Source organism: Dipodomys ordii, unplaced genomic scaffold (assembly GCF_000151885.1).
Source record: "Dipodomys ordii isolate 6190 unplaced genomic scaffold, Dord_2.0 Scaffold11, whole genome shotgun sequence".
Lineage (NCBI taxonomy): Eukaryota > Metazoa > Chordata > Mammalia > Rodentia > Heteromyidae > Dipodomys > Dipodomys ordii.
Window position 1 is genome coordinate 11,655,537 of NW_012267227.1, and position 17,761 is coordinate 11,673,297.

Below are 17,761 nucleotides of genomic sequence, written 5' to 3' on the forward strand. Positions count from 1 at the left end.
AATGGAGTGGCATCCTAGGGACGGTCATTATTTTGTCCTGATCTCTGGAAACAAGGAACAAGGACCCTAGATTTTTATTTTAACTTAATTACCTTAATTCATTTGGTCAGAGCTCAGGGCCTGGGCTCTTTTGCTCAAGGCTAAGCGCTCTGCCACTTTGAACCACAGAACCACTTCCGGCTTTCTGGAGCTCAATTAGAGATAAGAGCGTAATAAACTCCCTTCCGCTGGCTTAGCGTGTTCCTTCCCCTTTCCACAGCTGAGCATGCTCCTTTCCTAGGCAACACTAGGCCCATTTAGTAAAAGCAGTAAATAAGCAGCCTCCAACTCTCCCCTCTTTTTCCTTGAAATGGCACATCTTTGGGGCAGCTACCTCCATTTAAGGTAGCAAGAGCCCCTTACAGTGACCTTCAGCTCTGGGCAGCTGCAGGACCCCTTATCTACTACTTGGGCAGCAGCCATATACCCTAGTCTGCCATAATGAAGCCCTTGGTCCTGGCATCCACACCAGGGTCTCTGCCTCCAAGGCCCTTCTAGCCCCTTCTAGCCTCAGTAGGTTATATAGGTCGCTTCAGACAATGCCGGCACTTTCTTTCACTCCTCTCTTGTGAGAAGGGATCTTGCCAGTCCCTTTACCAGCAATAAACCTTTTCTTTGTTCTTTACACCTGAATGTCTGTGTGGTTTTCTGGAAAAGTCTATTATACTTTTACCTAAGAGTCTCAGGTATTTTCCTGCCCAGGCTGACTTTGAACCACTATCTTCTGATCTCAGTGTCCTGAATAGCTAAGATTATAGGTGTGAGCCACAGGTGCCCAATCTAGCTAAATATAAATAAGGCGTGTCAGTTGAAAATGTAAAAAAAAATATATGTTTAAAATATGAATAAAGGCAATATTCTTTAAGCGTTCTCTTTAATACAAGTGATCTTATTTAATCCTTTAGTCCTGTAGAATCACCAATAGTGGCCCCATTCTGTAGATTCTGTAGGAAATTGAGGCATAAGTAACTTATCTCTCTGAGATCACAGAGTTTATAAAGACAGATGAGATTTGGTCTGAGATGTAGTTATTGCTACAGTTTGTGACCTTAACTGTACATACAGAGGACTCTGGGCCACAACTTCCCCTGTGGGCTGGCCACTGTGTATGTGTGTGTGAGTGTGAGTGTGTGTGTGTGTGTGTCTGTGTGTGTGTGTGTGAAGATCTGTCCTAAGATTGCCCATGTCAATTCCTGAGCTCTACCCGACATTAAATTGTGCCCCCAAACCTCCCAGAACTACTTTGCATTTCAAAGGGGGAACTTTTCATAGGGTAGATGCATGGCTGGGTAGGGGAGAGTGAGTGGAGTGTTAACCATCTTTTTCCAGGAAAGAGCACCAGACTCCTTTTCATAGTGAAAACAGCCCCTTGAGCTTTAGAGTGCTCCGCAGGTGACATGTATTTGTTTGTTTTTATTTAGTGCTGGTATTGGGGCTTGAACTCAGGACCAGGGCACTGTCCCTTAGCTTTTTCACGCATACACTCAAGCTTGGAGCTCTACCACTTGAGCCACATAGCTCACAGAATTTCTTACCCGGGCTGGCTTCAAACCACAATCCTCAGATGTCAGCCTCCTGAGTAGCTAGGATGACAGGCGTGAGACAACCAGTGCCTGGCTCAGTAGGGTATTTTACAGACTTGAGAACCAAATCATCTGTAGGGTTGTTTTGCCATAGAACCCTGGAGAATCCACTTCATTGAGGGCAACATTCTTTTCCTTCCTGGCCTCTTTGGCAGGGGGTGGATAGAGGTGGGCTCTGGGCTGACATTGACCGCTTCTCCATGGACGTTCCCACTGGTACCATGTTGGCCAGGCAAGGGTGGGGACGGACCCCTGTGCTTCTGAGGCAGGGGGGGACCGGTTGGTACCATGGCGACTGTGCAGATGACATTCCTTTCCCTGTCCCAGGCTTCCAGTCCTGCCTGCACGGAGCTGGAGATGAACGTGATGGACTGGCTGGCGAAGATGCTAGGACTCCCAGATCACTTCCTGCACCACCATCCTGGGAGCCAGGGGGGAGGCGTCCTGCAGGTGTCTTGGGTGACAAACTTCCATCTCATACAAGGGCTAAGCAATGGAAGAAAAGCCAACCCTGTCCCCAGCGGGGATGGTCAATCCCATCCCTACCATTGTCAGAGCTTGGACCTCTGCCACTCCTCCTTCGACTTCTTTCCCTCTTTCTTTGTGTCACTACTAGGATTTGAACTCAGAGCCTCTCTCCTTTGCTTGGCTTTTTTTTTTTTTTTACTCATAGATAGCATGCTACCACTTGAACCTCATTCTACTTCTGGCCTTTTGGTGGTTAATTATAGATAAGAGTCTCATGGATTTTTTTTTCTTCCCTGAGCTGGCTTTGAACCTCAATGATCAAGTCTCAGCCTCCTCTTGAGTAGCTAGAAATATATATATATATATATATATTAGCACCTTTCAAGAGAAACTTTTAGGAGAGAATTTCTGTGTTTCCTTCACACACACACACACACACACACACATTATTGAAGCCAGGGGATTTGGAGGAGGATATAGAAAGGCCACCATTGGTAATCCCATTTGGTAATCATCCCACAGAGCACAGTCAGTGAGTCTACTTTGGTCGCTTTGCTGGCAGCGAGGAAGAACAAAATCCTAGAAATGAAATCTTCTGAGCCGGATGCTGACGAGTCTTCTCTGAATGCCCGTCTTGTTGCCTATGCCTCGGATCAGGTGAGTATTTTGACATCGGACAGGGGTTCAGGGCAGCTCGGGCCTGGAAGTTGGACTCTAGGAACTAAAGTGCAAGCCAATTTTTATTTTAGTTTATTAAAAGTCTTTTAGGGCTGGGAAGGTGGCTCAGTGGTAAAGCGCTTGCCTTGCATGCATGAGGCCCTGGGTTTGATTCCTCAGCATCACATAAGCAAAAAGAAAAAAGCCGGAAGTGGCGCTGTGGCTCAAGTGGTAGAGTACTAGCTTTGAGCTGAAGAGCTGAGGGACAGTGCCCAGGCCCAGAGTGTGATGTACAGAAGGATTACAGTTATGAAGTTAGGTAAAGAGTACATTTCTTTTTGGACAATGTCACCTTTCCCTCACTGATAGCCAATTTTTAAATGTTTGTTTTTGATTCCCTTCCTCTCATTTTTCCAACTATTTCTGGGTGAGTTCATTTCTGGATGACTTCTCTTTCTTTCTTTCTTTCTTTCTTTCTTTCTTTCTTTCTTTCTCTTTCTTTCCCAGTCCTGAGGCTTGAACTCAGGACCTGGGCACTGTCCTTGAGCTTCTTTTGCTTATGGTTAGCACTCTACCACTTGAGCCACAGTGCCACTTCTGGCCTTTTCCATTTATGTTATATTGAGGAATTGAACCCATGGCTTCGTGGTGCTAGGCAAACACTCTACCACTAAGCCACATTCCCTGGCTGGTTTTTTAATGCTGTACTGAGGTTTTTGAGCTCAGGACCTCATGCTTGCTAGGCATTGGGGTTTCCAGCCCTTTTTATTTCTGTTATTTTTCAGATTGGCTCTTGCTTTGTTGGCCTGGGGCCAGCTTTGGACCATGATCCTGCTATCTACATGTCTGGGATTACAGATGTGTGCACCCAGTTTTGTTGTTGAGATAGAGTCTCACAGATTTTTTTTTTTTGGTTGTTTGTGGGGCTTGAACTCTTGGCCTGGACACTGTCAGCTCATGGCTAGCACTCTACCACTTGAGCCATAGCACCACTCCTGGTTTTCTGGAGATTAGAGTCTCATGGACTTTTCCTGCCTGCACTGGTTTTGAACGGCAATCCTCAGATCTCAGCTTCCTGAGTAGCTGGGATTACAGGTGTGAGCCACCAGTCCCTGGCTGTTTTTTTTTTTTTTTTTTTTACCCAGGCTACCCGAGAGCTGAGATGATAGATGTAAAGCCAGTCCTGTCTTGGCTGTCCAGAATGACGCTTGGCTAACAGCTTTGCATGGCTCCCTTCTAGGCTCACTCCTCAGTAGAGAAGGCTGGTTTGATTTCCCTGGTGAAGGTGAAATTTCTGCCTGTGGATGACAACTTCTCGCTCCGAGGGGAAGCGCTGCAGAAAGCCATGGAGGAAGACAAACGGCGTGGCTTGGTGCCTGTCTTTGTAAGTCAATCCATGTCCCTGAAATGACAATGATAGAACCTGGCTGGGAGCAAGGGATTTTGGAAGAACCCTGGTAAGTACCATGCTGCAAACAGAGATGGAAAGATCCTTAAATATAACGCTTTATGAGTTTCCTTTTTTTTTTTTTGGGTTGGTCATGGGGCTTGAACCCCTTCCACTCAAGCCACAACTCGACTTCCAGTTTTCTACTGGTTAATTGGAGATAAGAGTTCATAGATGCCGGGTGCCATAACATAGCAAAGAATAGCAACTTATAAGTCACAAAATTTATAAGTCACTGGCCAACTTGCCAGTGGCTCCCACCTGTCATCCTAGCTACTCAGAAGCCTGAGATCTGAGGATTGTGGTTCAAAGCCAGCCCAGGCAGGAAAGTCTGTGAGACTCTTATCTCCAATTAACCACCAGAAAACCAGAAGTGGCACTGTGGTTCAAGTGGTAGAGCACTCGCCTTGAGCTGAAGAGCACAGGGATAGTGCCCAAGCCCAGAGTTTAAGCCCCATGACCGACACACACAGACACACACACACACACACACACACACACACACACACACACACACACAAAAGAGTCTCATAGACTTTCTTGCCTCAGATGGCTTTGAACTGGGATCCTTGGATCTCACCCTCCTAAGCAGCTAGGATGACAGGTGTGAGTCACTGGTGCCCGGCTATGAGTTCTTTCTTTCTTCCTTTCTTTTTCCTTTCTCTTGGTACTGGGGTTTGAACTCAGGGTCAAAAAAGTCAAAAAGGTAAAAAAAAAAAAAAAAGCTATCCTTTAGCTTTTGCACTCAAGGCTGACACTGTACTACTTGAGCCACAGCGCCACTTGTGGCTTTTTGGTGATTAATTGGAGATAAGAGTCTCATGGTCTTTCCTGCCTGGGCTGGCTTTGAACCTTGATCCTCAGACCTCAGCCTCTTGAATAGCTAGGATTACAGGTGGGAGCCACTGGCAAATTGGCTGTTTTATGACTTAGTTGCTATTCCTTGCTATGTTATGAAATAAAATTTGTGGTTTATATCCAGCACTGAAAAGAAATGGAATAGAAAGAATTGAAGTTCATTCATGTAACCACACTTTTATTTCAAACACATACATACATATATACGTGTGTGTGTGTGTGTGTGTGTGTGTGTGTGTGTGTGTGTGTGGACTAGGTTGTGATCTAAAATGTATTTATTATCATGGGTGATGGTAAAATAAAGTTTTACCGATGTATGTGATAGGTAATGATTGTGGCAAAGTCATTTTGTTTTGTTTTGTTGGTCATGGGGTTTGAACTCTGGGCTTGGGCGCTGTCCCTGAGCTCTTCAGCTCAAGGCAAGCGCGCTCTACCACTTGAGCCACAGAGCCACTTCTGGTTTTCTGGTGGTTAATTGGAGATAAGAGTCTCATGGACTTCCCTGTCTAGGCTGGGTTCGAACCATGATCCTCAGATCTCAGCCTCCTGAGTAGCTTGGACTACAGGCGTGAGCCACTGGTGGCAAAGTCATTTCTTTTGGGCCCAGTATTTCCATGAGGCAGTGCTCCCATGCTCATTGCTTTATTTCCCTGCAGGTTTGTGCAACACTAGGCACCACCGGGGTCTGTGCATTTGACTGCCTGTCCGAACTGGGCCCCATCTGTAAGTATCTGGCTACAATGACAAGAGATAGATTTTGAAATGTTTCTTAATACAAGAACCTGAAACTAGCTCGGTGGGATTATTTTTCCTCACCTTTTCAGTCAATTCAGAGATAGGGGAAGAATCCTCAAAGGTTACCAAGGGCCTCTTCCGGGCAGCCCAGGTCACAGGACTTTTACCAATGGTATAGCATGATCTAGAACTACTGTGTTCTGCATTGTCTCCCAGAAGGCCATAGGGAAAGCCCATGTCCGTCAGCTTCCCATCACTATACCTAATACTTGAGATCATGAGCTTGTGAAGAGTCAAGGTTTATGTTGGCTTTTAATTTGGAGGTTTCAGTGGACTGTCACTTTGGAGCTTGTAGAAAAGCAGTATATCATGGAGGGAGCCTGTGGTGAAATACAACCACTCCCTTTATCACGGGAGAGAGGAGAACATTAGGGTCATTCCTCCCTCTTCAATGCCTTCTGCCAGGACCTCCCGCAAGGCCCCACCCCTTAAAGGGTCCCTCCCAATAGTACCACCCTGTGATCATGCCTTTAACACATAAGCCTTGTGGGACATGAAAAATCCAAATTAGCTGGGTGCTGGTGGGTCATGCCTGTAATCTTAGTTACTTAGGAAGCTGAGGTCTGAGGATCTTGGTTCGAAGCCAGCCTGGGCAGGAAATTCTGTGAGATTCTTATCTCCATCAGAAAAAAAAAAAAAAACTGCGGGAAGTGGAGCTGTGGCTCAAGTGCTAGAACTCTAGCCTTGAGCACAAAAGCTCAGAGACAGGACCCAGGCCTGGAGTTCATGTCTCAGGACCAGCACAAAACAAACAAACAATAGCAGAGGAATTTCAGATTTTTGTCATTTGAAGGTTTTGTCTTAACTTGGATGTGGCCATTTACGTATAGCAGCGGGCAGTATCTAAAGCACAGGGTGAATGAAGCACAAGGAAATCGTTTTCTGTTCTGTTTCAGAAAAGGAGAAGAGAAGGGCAGGTGGGGGGGGGCAAGTTGGGGGGGGCACGGGGGAAACCACCGGAGAGATAGAGGCAGACACGAAACCCAAACCCCCTTGCTTCATCCCCAAGTGACAAACCCAGTAGAGAAGACAGACAGACATCCATCTAACTGTCATATTAGATGCATGCACATTGCTTTCTGGACGGGTGGGCAGTTGGGTTTTGAGGCTGGGAATATTTTAGGTTAGCCAGGGAGAGGAAAAAGAGGAGAAACACCAGGGTGAAGTTTCGGTAGATTGACTCCCCCCTTCCCCACCTCCCCCTGCGGCTCATCCAGCTCATCCTGATGGCCATTTCCCCATCAGGCCACGCCTTTAAGCAGGTGACCATTGCTTCCTCAGGTGCCAGGGAGGGGCTGTGGCTCCACATCGATGCTGCTTATGCAGGTACGGCCTTCCTGTGCCCCGAGTTCCGGGACTTCCTGAAGGGTATCGAGTATGCAGACTCCTTCACCTTTAATCCATCCAAGTGGATGATGGTGCACTTCGACTGCACCGGCCTCTGGTGAGTGCAGCAGCCACGTCCAGGTAGGGCCACTTCGCTTCCTTGAGACACCTGAGCCACTAATATACCATCTGGAAAACCCACAGGGTGAAGGACAAATACAAGCTGCAACAGACCTTCAGCGTGAACCCTGTCTACCTCAGGCATGCTAACTCAGGTGCCGCCACTGACTTCATGGTGAGTGGCCACGAGGGGGCGCCCTGGGGTCTCTTTGCAGAAGGCAGCATGAGACTTTTTTTTTTTTTTTTCCTTATGTAACTCCACAGTTTATTTTGAAGACAATCTTTTCTGAAATATCCTGATAGTGTGAGGTGAGCTAATTGATGGCGCACCAAAGTTAAGTTGCAGGTGTATGGAAAACCTACTCCCTACTGGCCGAAGGTAACCTGCGTACAAGTGTACTTCCAATATAGAATTCAATTCTTAAAGGAGGCAAAGTGGCTCAAATGGGAGCAAATATTCTTACTCCCATGAACTGAACTAGACACAAAGCAACAAGCAGTAAAAAGGCTAAAGAGTTATTTCACCAATCCAATCTTCCTTATTTTGTGTTGTTATCCTGAGGCAAGCTATTACCCAGGCTGGCTTGAACTTACGATCTTCCTGCCCCAGCTTCCCTGTGCTGGACTTACAGGTACCCCATGCCTTGCTTCTGTCCTAAACATGTAAGTGTGTACTGTGAGTAAACTGATCTAGAACATTTCTCTGGTAGGCAGAGGAGCTGCTATCGGTAGAGCTATTATGACTCTGCACGAGCCCAGGTCAGCACGATATACAGGGAACAGTGGCGCTACATTGCTAGACAGCAACATGCCAGGTGGAACAAACTGTCCAGGTCTTCCGGAGCTCAGTCATTATTAATTCACTGAGTTGTATTTTGTTCTCCTATATTTGCTTGTTCCACTGTTTTGTAATCAGCAAAGTGAGAAGTTCAACTAGTCAACTAATTTCCTCAAACCCAACCTTTTTATTCTTGGGCAAATACAACTAATTGTCACCTACAATTATTTTGAAGAAAGAGTAAGTGAGCAGTAAGTCAGAAACAACAGGGGCTGAGGCTAAGGAACAGCACTATACTTACGCACAGGATTAGTGGGGTGGGTCGCTGGCTTGGCTGTGGGCAGTGCTGGCCTCGTGGGTCTTCTCTAGGAAGGCCCTGCAGGACCAGAGACACTGCTGGTACACCAGCTCCAAGTCAGAGTCCTTTCCATAATAGGGCTCTCCAGTAATGAGTTGTTTGTGTGGATCATAGTTCCCAAGCAGTTCGATGTTAGCTTTGCAGTTTTTGACTTGGTTACTTTTTCTATTCAGATCTCTCAGGTTGCGTTCATCCATACACAGTATGTAAGCGAATGTAGCGAAGTCTTCTTTGAGGATGCCACGCTTCCTCATGCAGCTCTGCCCTCCATAGTCAGGGGGATTTCCCACTTCATACGTGGATATGGCCGCACCGTCTGTCTTCCAATCATCTGAAACATGTTGGTCAGCTACAGGTTTTCTGAAAACTGCTTCTGCAATGGGGTGACCGGCAAATGTTACCCAGACACACGAAGAGCACGGACTTGTGACTGCGTTCCGCCATCTTCCCGGGTGCTCGCTGGCGCCTAAACTCTGTGAGACTCTTATCTCCAACTAACCACCAAAAAGCCAAAAGTAGAGCAGTGGTTCAAGTAGTAGAGCCCTAGCCTTGAGTAAAAAATATCTTAGGGACAGTGCTCAGACCCTGAGTTCAAGGGTGTACACACACACACACACACACACACACACACACACACACACACACACAAGCATTTAGGTGCTAAGGCAAGACCCATCTTTCAATTTATGCTCCCTCATTAACTTTTTTTCTTTTTTGCCAGTCGTGGGGCTTGAACTCAGGGCCTGGGCACTGTCCCTGAGCTTCTTTTGCTCAAGGCTAGCACTCTACCACTTGAGCTACAGCCTCACTTCCGGCCTTTTCTGTGTATGTGGTACTGAGGAATCAAATCTATAGTTTCATACATACTCTCTACCACTAAGCCACATTCCCAGCCCTTCCTTTACTATCTTATGTGGCCTTAAACCAAGTAACTTATATTCTGTGTCTAGTTTTCCTCTCCTGGCTTCTTAGTCTCACTGTAAGAACTGAATAAATCCACACTTTGAAGCTCTGAGAGCAATACCTGATGTCTGTAAGGGGCACCCTGGGTGGGGAGATGATTCCTGTCTTAGTTCCTTCAACTGTTCAAGTGGCTTGCCCTTCTAGTGCTAAGATGATAGCGCCATCATCAACCCATTAGACCAGCTCACTCTTGACTCAGATTCATTCTGGAAGTCAATGAAGACTGGGGAACAATGGTTCTTTTATCTCCATTGTCTTTGCTGGTAGGTGTTTCAGCATAATTTTAAGTGAAAAATTAAAAACAATTCCACAGCAGCTATTTTCTTCTCCTTCCTTCCTTCCTTCTTTCTTTCCTTTCCTTTCCTTTTTTTTTTTTTTTTGGTCAATGATGGGGCTTGAACTTTGGGCCTGGGCACTTTCCCTGAGATTTTCAGTTCAAGGCAAGTGCTCTACCACTTGAGCCACAGTGCCACTTCCGGTTTTCTGGTGGTTTATTAGAGATAAGAGTCGCATTGATTTTCCTGCCCAGGCTGGCTTTGAACCATGATTCTGGATCTCAGCCTCCTGAGTCACTAGGATTACAGGCGTGATCCACTGGTTCCCAGCACACTAGCTATTTCTTAGGGTTAACTTTTGTTCCTGAGCATGAAATGATGTCCATTTTCCTTTTAAAAACAAATTTGAATGGCTCATAACCTTAAAGGGTTTATCTTTGCCCTTGCCCATTTAGAATTTCGGGCTAACTTGATTGTGCATTTACCACACCATCTCAAGAACTCCCTGTGGTTCATTCTCATCCAGGTGAACATTATATTAACAGTGCGTTTTATTTTTCAGGTAACCTATAAAGACATTAAATGAGGGCTGGGCATAGTGGTGCATTTCCACAATCCTAGCACTCAGGAGGCTGAGGTAGGGAGGATCACAAATGTGAGGCCGGTTGGACAACCTAGTGAAATCATGTTACAAAAAAAAGAAAAAGAACATTAAATTTACCCAGTATTGGTCTGAGGAAGCTATAGCATTTTTGCTGCTGTATCCAAGTGCTGCTTTATACATATCCTTTTCCATCTCTAATCTTGTAGATTGATACTTCAGGTCAATGAAGAAACTTTTAGAACAATGGAACCACCTTTGTTGTGATCCTGGTGTTCTCATGGCTACTTTGACCCATGCCCAAAGTATGCGCGCTCTCTCTCTCTCTCTTTCTCTCTCTCTCCCTCTTTCCCTCTCTCCCTTTGCAGCAGTTTTAAGCAGAAGCTAAGCCCTCCCTGCTTTGAGAGCAAAAGGGCCAGTTTCAGGAGCTTAGTTTCTGGGATTCACCAGACACCAAAAATCAAGGGTCAGTTTCTCTGCCATCAACCAAGCTCCCCTCCACTCTACCCCATTCCTCTTCAACAGTACAAAGAGCTCAAATAGTGGAGGACACCCATGAAGCCTTGGAACGACACAGAGGAGTGTGGGCAGCATCTCAGATTAAACAAAACCATGTCTGCCTGCGTCAGCCCAAATTGCCTGATCAATGGCAACAGTGGCCAGGACCAGGCTTGAATAGTTGGGTCAGAACAGAGACAAGAAGAGCAAAACTGGGCAAAGAAGTTTGCGAAGGGATCCACATTAACACCCTCCCTGCCTCTTCCTGCTAATTTGCTGGTGAAATAGAGTTGCCAGTTTTCCCCAAAACAGAAAGCATTTTGAGACAACTCTGAACAGGATTTTTCTTGAGTGCCCTTTGGACAGACAAGAAATGGAGATTTATTTATTCCTGGTTCCAGGGATTTACTTTTCAGGTTTTGACGCCCTCTGCTGGCTGGTGGAAGTCTGGCAGCTGGACCTTACTGTACAGAGTTTTGCTGAGTGACTGATAGAAGTATTAGTAACTTCATGCAGGAGAAATATTATCCATCAATGCAGAAATATTCTCCATCCTTTCTGTGTTTGGCTCAGCAAAACTGCAGTAAAAGATGAGGACATTAGTGAGGATTTGGTAATCTGGTAGACGGGCAGATAAATATTTGTCAGGAATATTTACTCTTTGATGCTTTCTGACAACTTGAAGGAGAGAAATGATTGGAAACCACTCATCTGAACAGCTGCAAATGTTCTGCTCTGTTTTCATATTTGAGAAACTGGGAAATTTCAGATCTATGGTTAACCACAATGTTGAACTTTAAGGTCAAGTTGAATCTGGTATTTGGTCATCAGAACAAAGGGTCAATCTTGGGTCTAACCAAGGCACTGAATTGGAGAATTCTTTGAAATCTAAAGGCTTGAGTGTCCCAAGAATCTCACTAGGAAAAATAAGGATAATGTTGGCTGAGGCATAGCGTAAAACATTGGTTTAGCAAGCCCAAATTTGAATTCCACTAACACCCCCAAAAACAATTGAATAGATGAGAACAAAAGACAAAGCCCTGTGATTAAATACAGGGTCTTCTTGGTGCTAGTCAGATGTGAACTGTAGCTCATATGGTTTAGTATCTGAACAGCAAATAGTCACTCATGGACAACTAGTCTGAGTTCCTTTATGCTTGGTCCATACCATGCTCTGGGAGATAAGTTCTGAGTCACAGATAAGCCACTGAGGTCCTGGGGCTTTTTTTGGTTATGGGGCTTGAACTCAGGTCCTGGGTATTGTCCCTGAGCTCTTTTGGTTCAAGGCTAGCACTCTACCACTTTGAGCCCCATTGTCACTTCCAGTTTTCTGGTGGTTAATTGGAGATGTGAGTCTCACGGACTTTTCTGCCTGGGCTGGCTTTGAACTGCAATCTTCAGATCTCAGCCTCCTGAGTAACTAGGGATTACAGGCATGAGCCACAGCTCCTGATATAAGTCACATCTATTGTTCGTGGCAGGGGTGAGCGGAGAAATTTAGCTCTTCAGGGGCTCATTGTCTGAGTTCTTGACTACTGTAATTTATTTTCTCTTTTTCTTTTTTGATACAGGGGCTTGAACTCAGGGCCTGGGTTAGCTTTTTTTTTTTTCTTCTGCATTCAAAGCTTGCACTCTTACCGCTTGAGCCACAGCTCTGCTTCCAGCTTTTCTTTTTTGCTGGTTAATTGGAGATAAAGAGTCTTGAGGATTTTCCTGTCTGAGCTAGTCTCAAACTTGATCTTCAGATCTCAGCCTCCTGAGTAGCTAGGATTCTAGGCATGAGCCACCAGTGCCTAGTTGACTCCCATACTTTCAACTATACATTTTTGTGACAATAGAAATTTTATTTTATATATTTTTGTGCTGGTATCAGGACTTGAAGTAAGGGCCTTGAGCTCTTGCTTGGCTTTTTTTGCTTACAGCTAATGCTATACCACTTAAGCCACACTTTCACTTCCCACATTTTGCTGGTTAATTGTAAATAGGAGTGTCTCGAGTCTAATCTGCCTGGGCTGACTTGAACCGTCATCCTCAAATCTCAGCCTCTGAAGTAGCTAGGATTTACAAGTGTGAGCCACCAGCACCTGGCTAGAAACAGTTTTAGTTTCTGCTCTTTAAGACACTTAAAACACACGTTACAGGGCTGGGAAGGTGGCTCAGTGGTAGAGCACTTGCCTTGCATGCCTGAGGCCCTGGGTTCGATTCCTCAGCACCACATAAGCAGAAAAAGCCACAAATGGCGCTGTGGCTCAAATGGTAGAGCGCTAGTCTTGAGCTGAAGAGCTGAGGGACAGTGCCCAGGCCCAGAGTTCAGGCCCCATGACCGACAAAAAACAAAACAACCCCCCCATACTTTACAATAATAATAATAATAAAGATGTATTGCCTCTCTCTTAAGTTTCTGGGCAGGGGTAAAATGTGAAGCATCCGTTTCAGCAAAGTACTTTTCTCATTGGTTCAAATTCATAGACTTGGTTTTCTACTTGGCTTGCTGTTGGTCAGGGGAGTCCTGGCTACCTTTATAGCAGAGCATCCTTTAGGTAAGATGCTGTGGCTTGTTCCTTAGCAACGGCTCAGGAGCTATAGCAACAGTGTCCATCTCTGGAGGGCTGGGCAGTCAGCAGAGAATGCCCAGGAGTGCCTAAGGGAATGGAACGGCCTTGTCTCTAACCCAGCACTGTGTTCTTTGGTTCCAGCACTGGCAGATTCCTCTGAGCCGACGGTTTCGCTCTATTAAGCTCTGGTTTGTGATTCGCTCTTTTGGGGTGAAGAATCTTCAGGCGCACGTCAGACATGTATGTAGCCCGCACACTGCGCGGGGTGGAGCCCGAGTGGCTCTCTGTTCTCATGGGGAAGAAGTCTTGTCTCTATTTTGTAGACCTGCTCAGGGGACTCTCTGAGTCTGGCTCAGTTGTAGAGGAGCTCCTGGGATTTCATTATCCAAGATCGCTTTCCAGTGGGCTGGGAAGGTGGCTCAGTGGTAGAGCGCTTGCCTTGCATGCCTGAGGTCCTGGGTTCGATTCCTCAGCACCACATAAACAGAAAAAGCCAGATGTGGCGTTGTGGCTCAAGTGGTAGAGTGCTAGCCTTGAGCAAAAGAAGCTCAGGGACAGTGTCCACGTCCTGAGTTCAAGCCCCAGAACCTAGATCTTCAGATTGCAGCCTCCTGAGTAGCTAGGATTACAGGTATCAGCCACCAGCCTCCAGCTCAGAATATGTGCTTTGCCCCAAGCTGAAACTTCAGTACCTATCAACCAGGTACAAAGGCGTAGTGTAGATGATGTGTAGCAGTAAGTTCTCTGTGGAATATGAGAAAGAAAGGGATGGAAGGGCATTTTAGGTACCAGATGGGGAGAGATTGTCTAGGCAAGGGAAACATAGCTTAATATATGGAAGATTGTGACAGCCCACGGTGACTTTATCTCCATGAGCAACAATGTTTTCTTTGAGGCAGAGACAGCCTGTGTAAAGCTCCTGGCTGGGAAAAAGGAACAGAGGGCTGAGCTTGGAGCCTCCTTTGTTCCCTGGCCAGTGGAGAGGCTGTGGAGTTAGGATAAGAGGCTGTGTGTCTGAGTCACCAAGCTTATGGCTTTTGGGTTCTGAGGTTTTGAGATACGAGTTCACCAGGCAAGAGGAGGCACTGGATTTGTAGGCAGCCTGGGGAAGTGTAGCCTGGGAGAGTCTGATCTCCAATTATCCACCAAAAAAGGTTGACAGTGGAGCTGTGGCTCAAGTGGTAGAGTGCTAGCCTTGAGCAGAAAAGCGAAGGGACGGCGCCTACAGCCTGAGTTCAAGCCCCGGTGATGGCACCAAAACCAAACAAACGAAAAGGACAGAAGCCACTCAACTATGGTTTTAACTATTCACGAAGCGTACACCTTTAGGAAGAGTTGGTCCTTTGCTTGGTGATTCATCTGTTTTTGTTTTTGTTGTTTTCTGTATTCACAACCCCAGGGTACTGAAATGGCTAAGTATTTCGAATCTCTAGTCAGAAACGACCCTTTCTTTGAAATTCCTGCCAAGAGACACCTGGGCCTGGTGGTTTTCCGTCTAAAGGTAAGACCATCGGAAGGCCCCAGGAAGGCCAGCACCCACCAGTGTTTGCCGGTGGGTTGTGTCCCTTGAACCCCCGAATGCGTGAGCTGTGGGGGAATCCATCCAGAGGAGGTGGATGCAAATTTTACTTCTTTTTTTAAATCCCCCAAACAGGGTCCTAATTGTCTCACAGAAAGTGTGCTGAAGGAAATAGCCAAAGCCGGCCAGCTCTTCCTCATCCCTGCCGTGATCCAGGACAAGCTGATCATTCGTTTCACTGTGACATCCCAATTTACCACCAAGGATGACATCCTGAGAGACTGGAACTTCATCTGTGATGCAGCCACACGCGTCCTGAGTCAGCACTGTACTTCCCAACCAATCCCGCAGGCTAGGAGCCTCATCCTTCCAATCAGGGGCCCCAAAGCCTTGGCCAATGGGATATCTCTTCCATCTGCCAACGAGGGAGGGGATGACCCTGCCCAGGCCAGGAAGATCATCAAGCAGCCACAGCGTGGGGGAGCCTGTCCTGCGCAGAAAGAAGATCCTGATACCTGGCTGGACCCACTGGATGACTGCTTTGAAGACCAGGACCCGGGTGTCCCCAAGCACAAGCTGTCGTCCTTCTTGTTCAGTTATCTGAGCATACAGAATAAGAAGAAGACGGTGCGATCTCTCAGCTGCAACAGTATGCCGACGCATGCTCAGAAATCACCGTCCGCAGAGGGTTCTGGAAAGAGTGGGAGCTCCTCCCGGGTGAGGATCTTTTCCAGGTTTCCCGAAGAGATGATGCTGCTGAAGAAGAGCGCCTTCAAGAAGCTCATCAAGTTCTACAGCGTCCCCAGCTTCCCTGAATGCAGTTCCCAGTGTGGACTGCACCTGCCCTGCTGCGCCCTGGAAGCCATGGTCTAAACGCCTGGCCTCCCGCTACATGCCAAACAATGTGTCTCCACGGTTTGCGCAGCTTTGGGTCCCTTCTGTGTGTGCATTTTCCCTGGGAAGGAATTCCTTACGTTTGATACAGATTCTCAGAGTGGGTTCATGACCCACCAGGAGATATATCAATGGAGCGTGAAAGCCAGGATGATCCAGAAGGTTCCAAGCCCCTCATCAGACAGAAAGAGCTGGAGGGAAACGTCCTGACAGGCAGCTTCTGTGATTCAGCTTGTGAAATGAAATCGAATGTCAAAATAAAGTGTGCTTGTCCATGAAGCCAAGGGTGTGACTTGATTGATCCCTGAAAGTGTTGAATAACTAATCAATCTGTGTGTGTGTGTGTGTGTGTGTGTGTGTGTGTGTGTGTGTGTGTGGAAGTTGAAAGGCTTGTGGCTCAAACCTATTAATCCAAGCTGCTTAGGAGGCTGAGATCCGAGAATTGAGGTTCATAGCCAACCTGGGTAGAAAAGTCTGTGAGACTCACCAGCCAAAAGCTGGAATTGAAGGTGTAGTTCAAGTGGTAGAGCGACAACCCTGAAGGAGAAAGCTTAACCAGAGTGCAAGGCCCTGGGTTCAAGTCCTAGTACTAGCACAAAAAAGAAAAGAAAAGATTCTGAGAGTTCACTTAGTTTTTCTGCCTCAATAGAAAAGCTACAACAGCAACAAACAAACAAACCCCAACTGCATGTTTATCAATGTTGTTAGGTGAGCAGGTAAGAAATAAGTTTTGCCTATTATGTTCCAGGCACTGGAGATACAATGGTGAGCTGGGTAGACAAAGTCTCCTGGTTATAGTCTCACAGATGCATGAAATCTGAGCAAGGAAGGCAAATTATTTATTTTCTTGTTAATAATTGTTTTTTGTTTTTTGGTCATGGGGCCTGAACTCTGGGTCTGGGCGCTGTCCCTCAGCTCTTCAGCTCAAGGCTAGCGCTCTACCACCTGAGCCACAGTGCCACTTCTGGCTTTTTCTGCTTATGTGGTGCTGAGGAATCAAACCCAGGACCTCATGCATGCAAGGCAAGTGCTCTACCACTGAGCCATTTTCCCAGCCCTAGTAATTGTATGCTGACACTGGGGCTTGAAATGAGTGCCTGAGTGCTGTCCCTTAGCTTTTTCACTTAAGGGTGGCATATTATCATGGGAACTGCAGCTTTACTTCTGGCTTTTTGGTGGCTAATTGGAGATAAAAGTCTCACAGACGTCTCTGCTGGCTTTGAACCTGAATCTGCAGATAGCAGCTTCTTGAATCGCTAGGGTTACAGGCGGGAGCCACTGATGCCCAGTCATTTTATATTTTGCTTTTGTTGTTGTTGACTTTAGGGCCTTGAGCTTCTGGAGTTCTACCACTTGAGCAACATCTTTAGTCCTTTTTGCTTTTAGGTTATTTACCAGATAGACTCATGATTTGCCCTGGGCTAGCCTTACACTGTGATCCTTCTACCGATGTTTCTAGCATTTGGGATTAATCACAGTCTCACTTACGATAGAAATCATTATAGATATGAACCACACTACCTGTCTTATTTGTTGAGAAAGAAGTCTTGCTAACTTTTTTGTCCAGTTTGGGCTTGAAGTATGATCTTCTCTATTTCCATTTTCCCAAGTAACCTGGATTGTAGGCATAGGCCACTTTACCCAGATATACTTTCAAATGAACACTTGTGTAGATATGTCTATAGCCATGATTTCTGATGAATTACTTTTTTTTTGGTGCCAGTCATGGGACTTAATTCAGGGTCTGAGCACCGACCCTGAGTTTTTTTTTTTCCTTCAAGCTGGTGCTCTACCACTTGAGCCACAGCTCCACTTCTGACTTTTTGCTGTTTGATTGGAGATAAGTGTCATGGAGCTTTCCTCCCTAGGCTGGCTTTGGACCATGTTCCTCAGATCTCAGACTCCTGACTAAGTAGGATTGCAGAAGTGAGCCACAGGGAGACCATCTGAATTACTTTTCTCTCTCTCTCTCTCTCTTTCTCTCTTTTGTCAGTCATGGGGCTTGAACTGTGGGCCTAGGCACTGTC

The 17,761-nt window shown here is 46.2% G+C and overlaps 1 protein-coding gene and 1 pseudogene across 1 annotated transcript in view; one reads left to right on the forward strand and one right to left on the reverse strand.

Moving 5' to 3' along the window:
• Hdc (histidine decarboxylase) overlaps positions 1–15,991 on the forward strand; it is a 25,324-nt gene extending 9,333 nt beyond the window's left edge. Inside the window, exons 3-11 of the mRNA XM_013010120.1 lie at positions 1,925–2,072; positions 2,613–2,747; positions 3,988–4,131; positions 5,709–5,775; positions 7,129–7,291; positions 7,378–7,468; positions 13,463–13,561; positions 14,721–14,822; positions 14,976–15,991. Coding sequence (XP_012865574.1) covers positions 1,925–2,072; positions 2,613–2,747; positions 3,988–4,131; positions 5,709–5,775; positions 7,129–7,291; positions 7,378–7,468; positions 13,463–13,561; positions 14,721–14,822; positions 14,976–15,713 — 1,687 coding nt within the window. The 3' untranslated portion in view covers positions 15,714–15,991. The remainder of the gene's footprint in view (positions 1–1,924; positions 2,073–2,612; positions 2,748–3,987; positions 4,132–5,708; positions 5,776–7,128; positions 7,292–7,377; positions 7,469–13,462; positions 13,562–14,720; positions 14,823–14,975) is intronic.
• LOC105980907 lies at positions 8,381–8,873 on the reverse strand (annotated as a pseudogene).
• Positions 15,992–17,761: the final 1,770 nt, after the last annotated feature.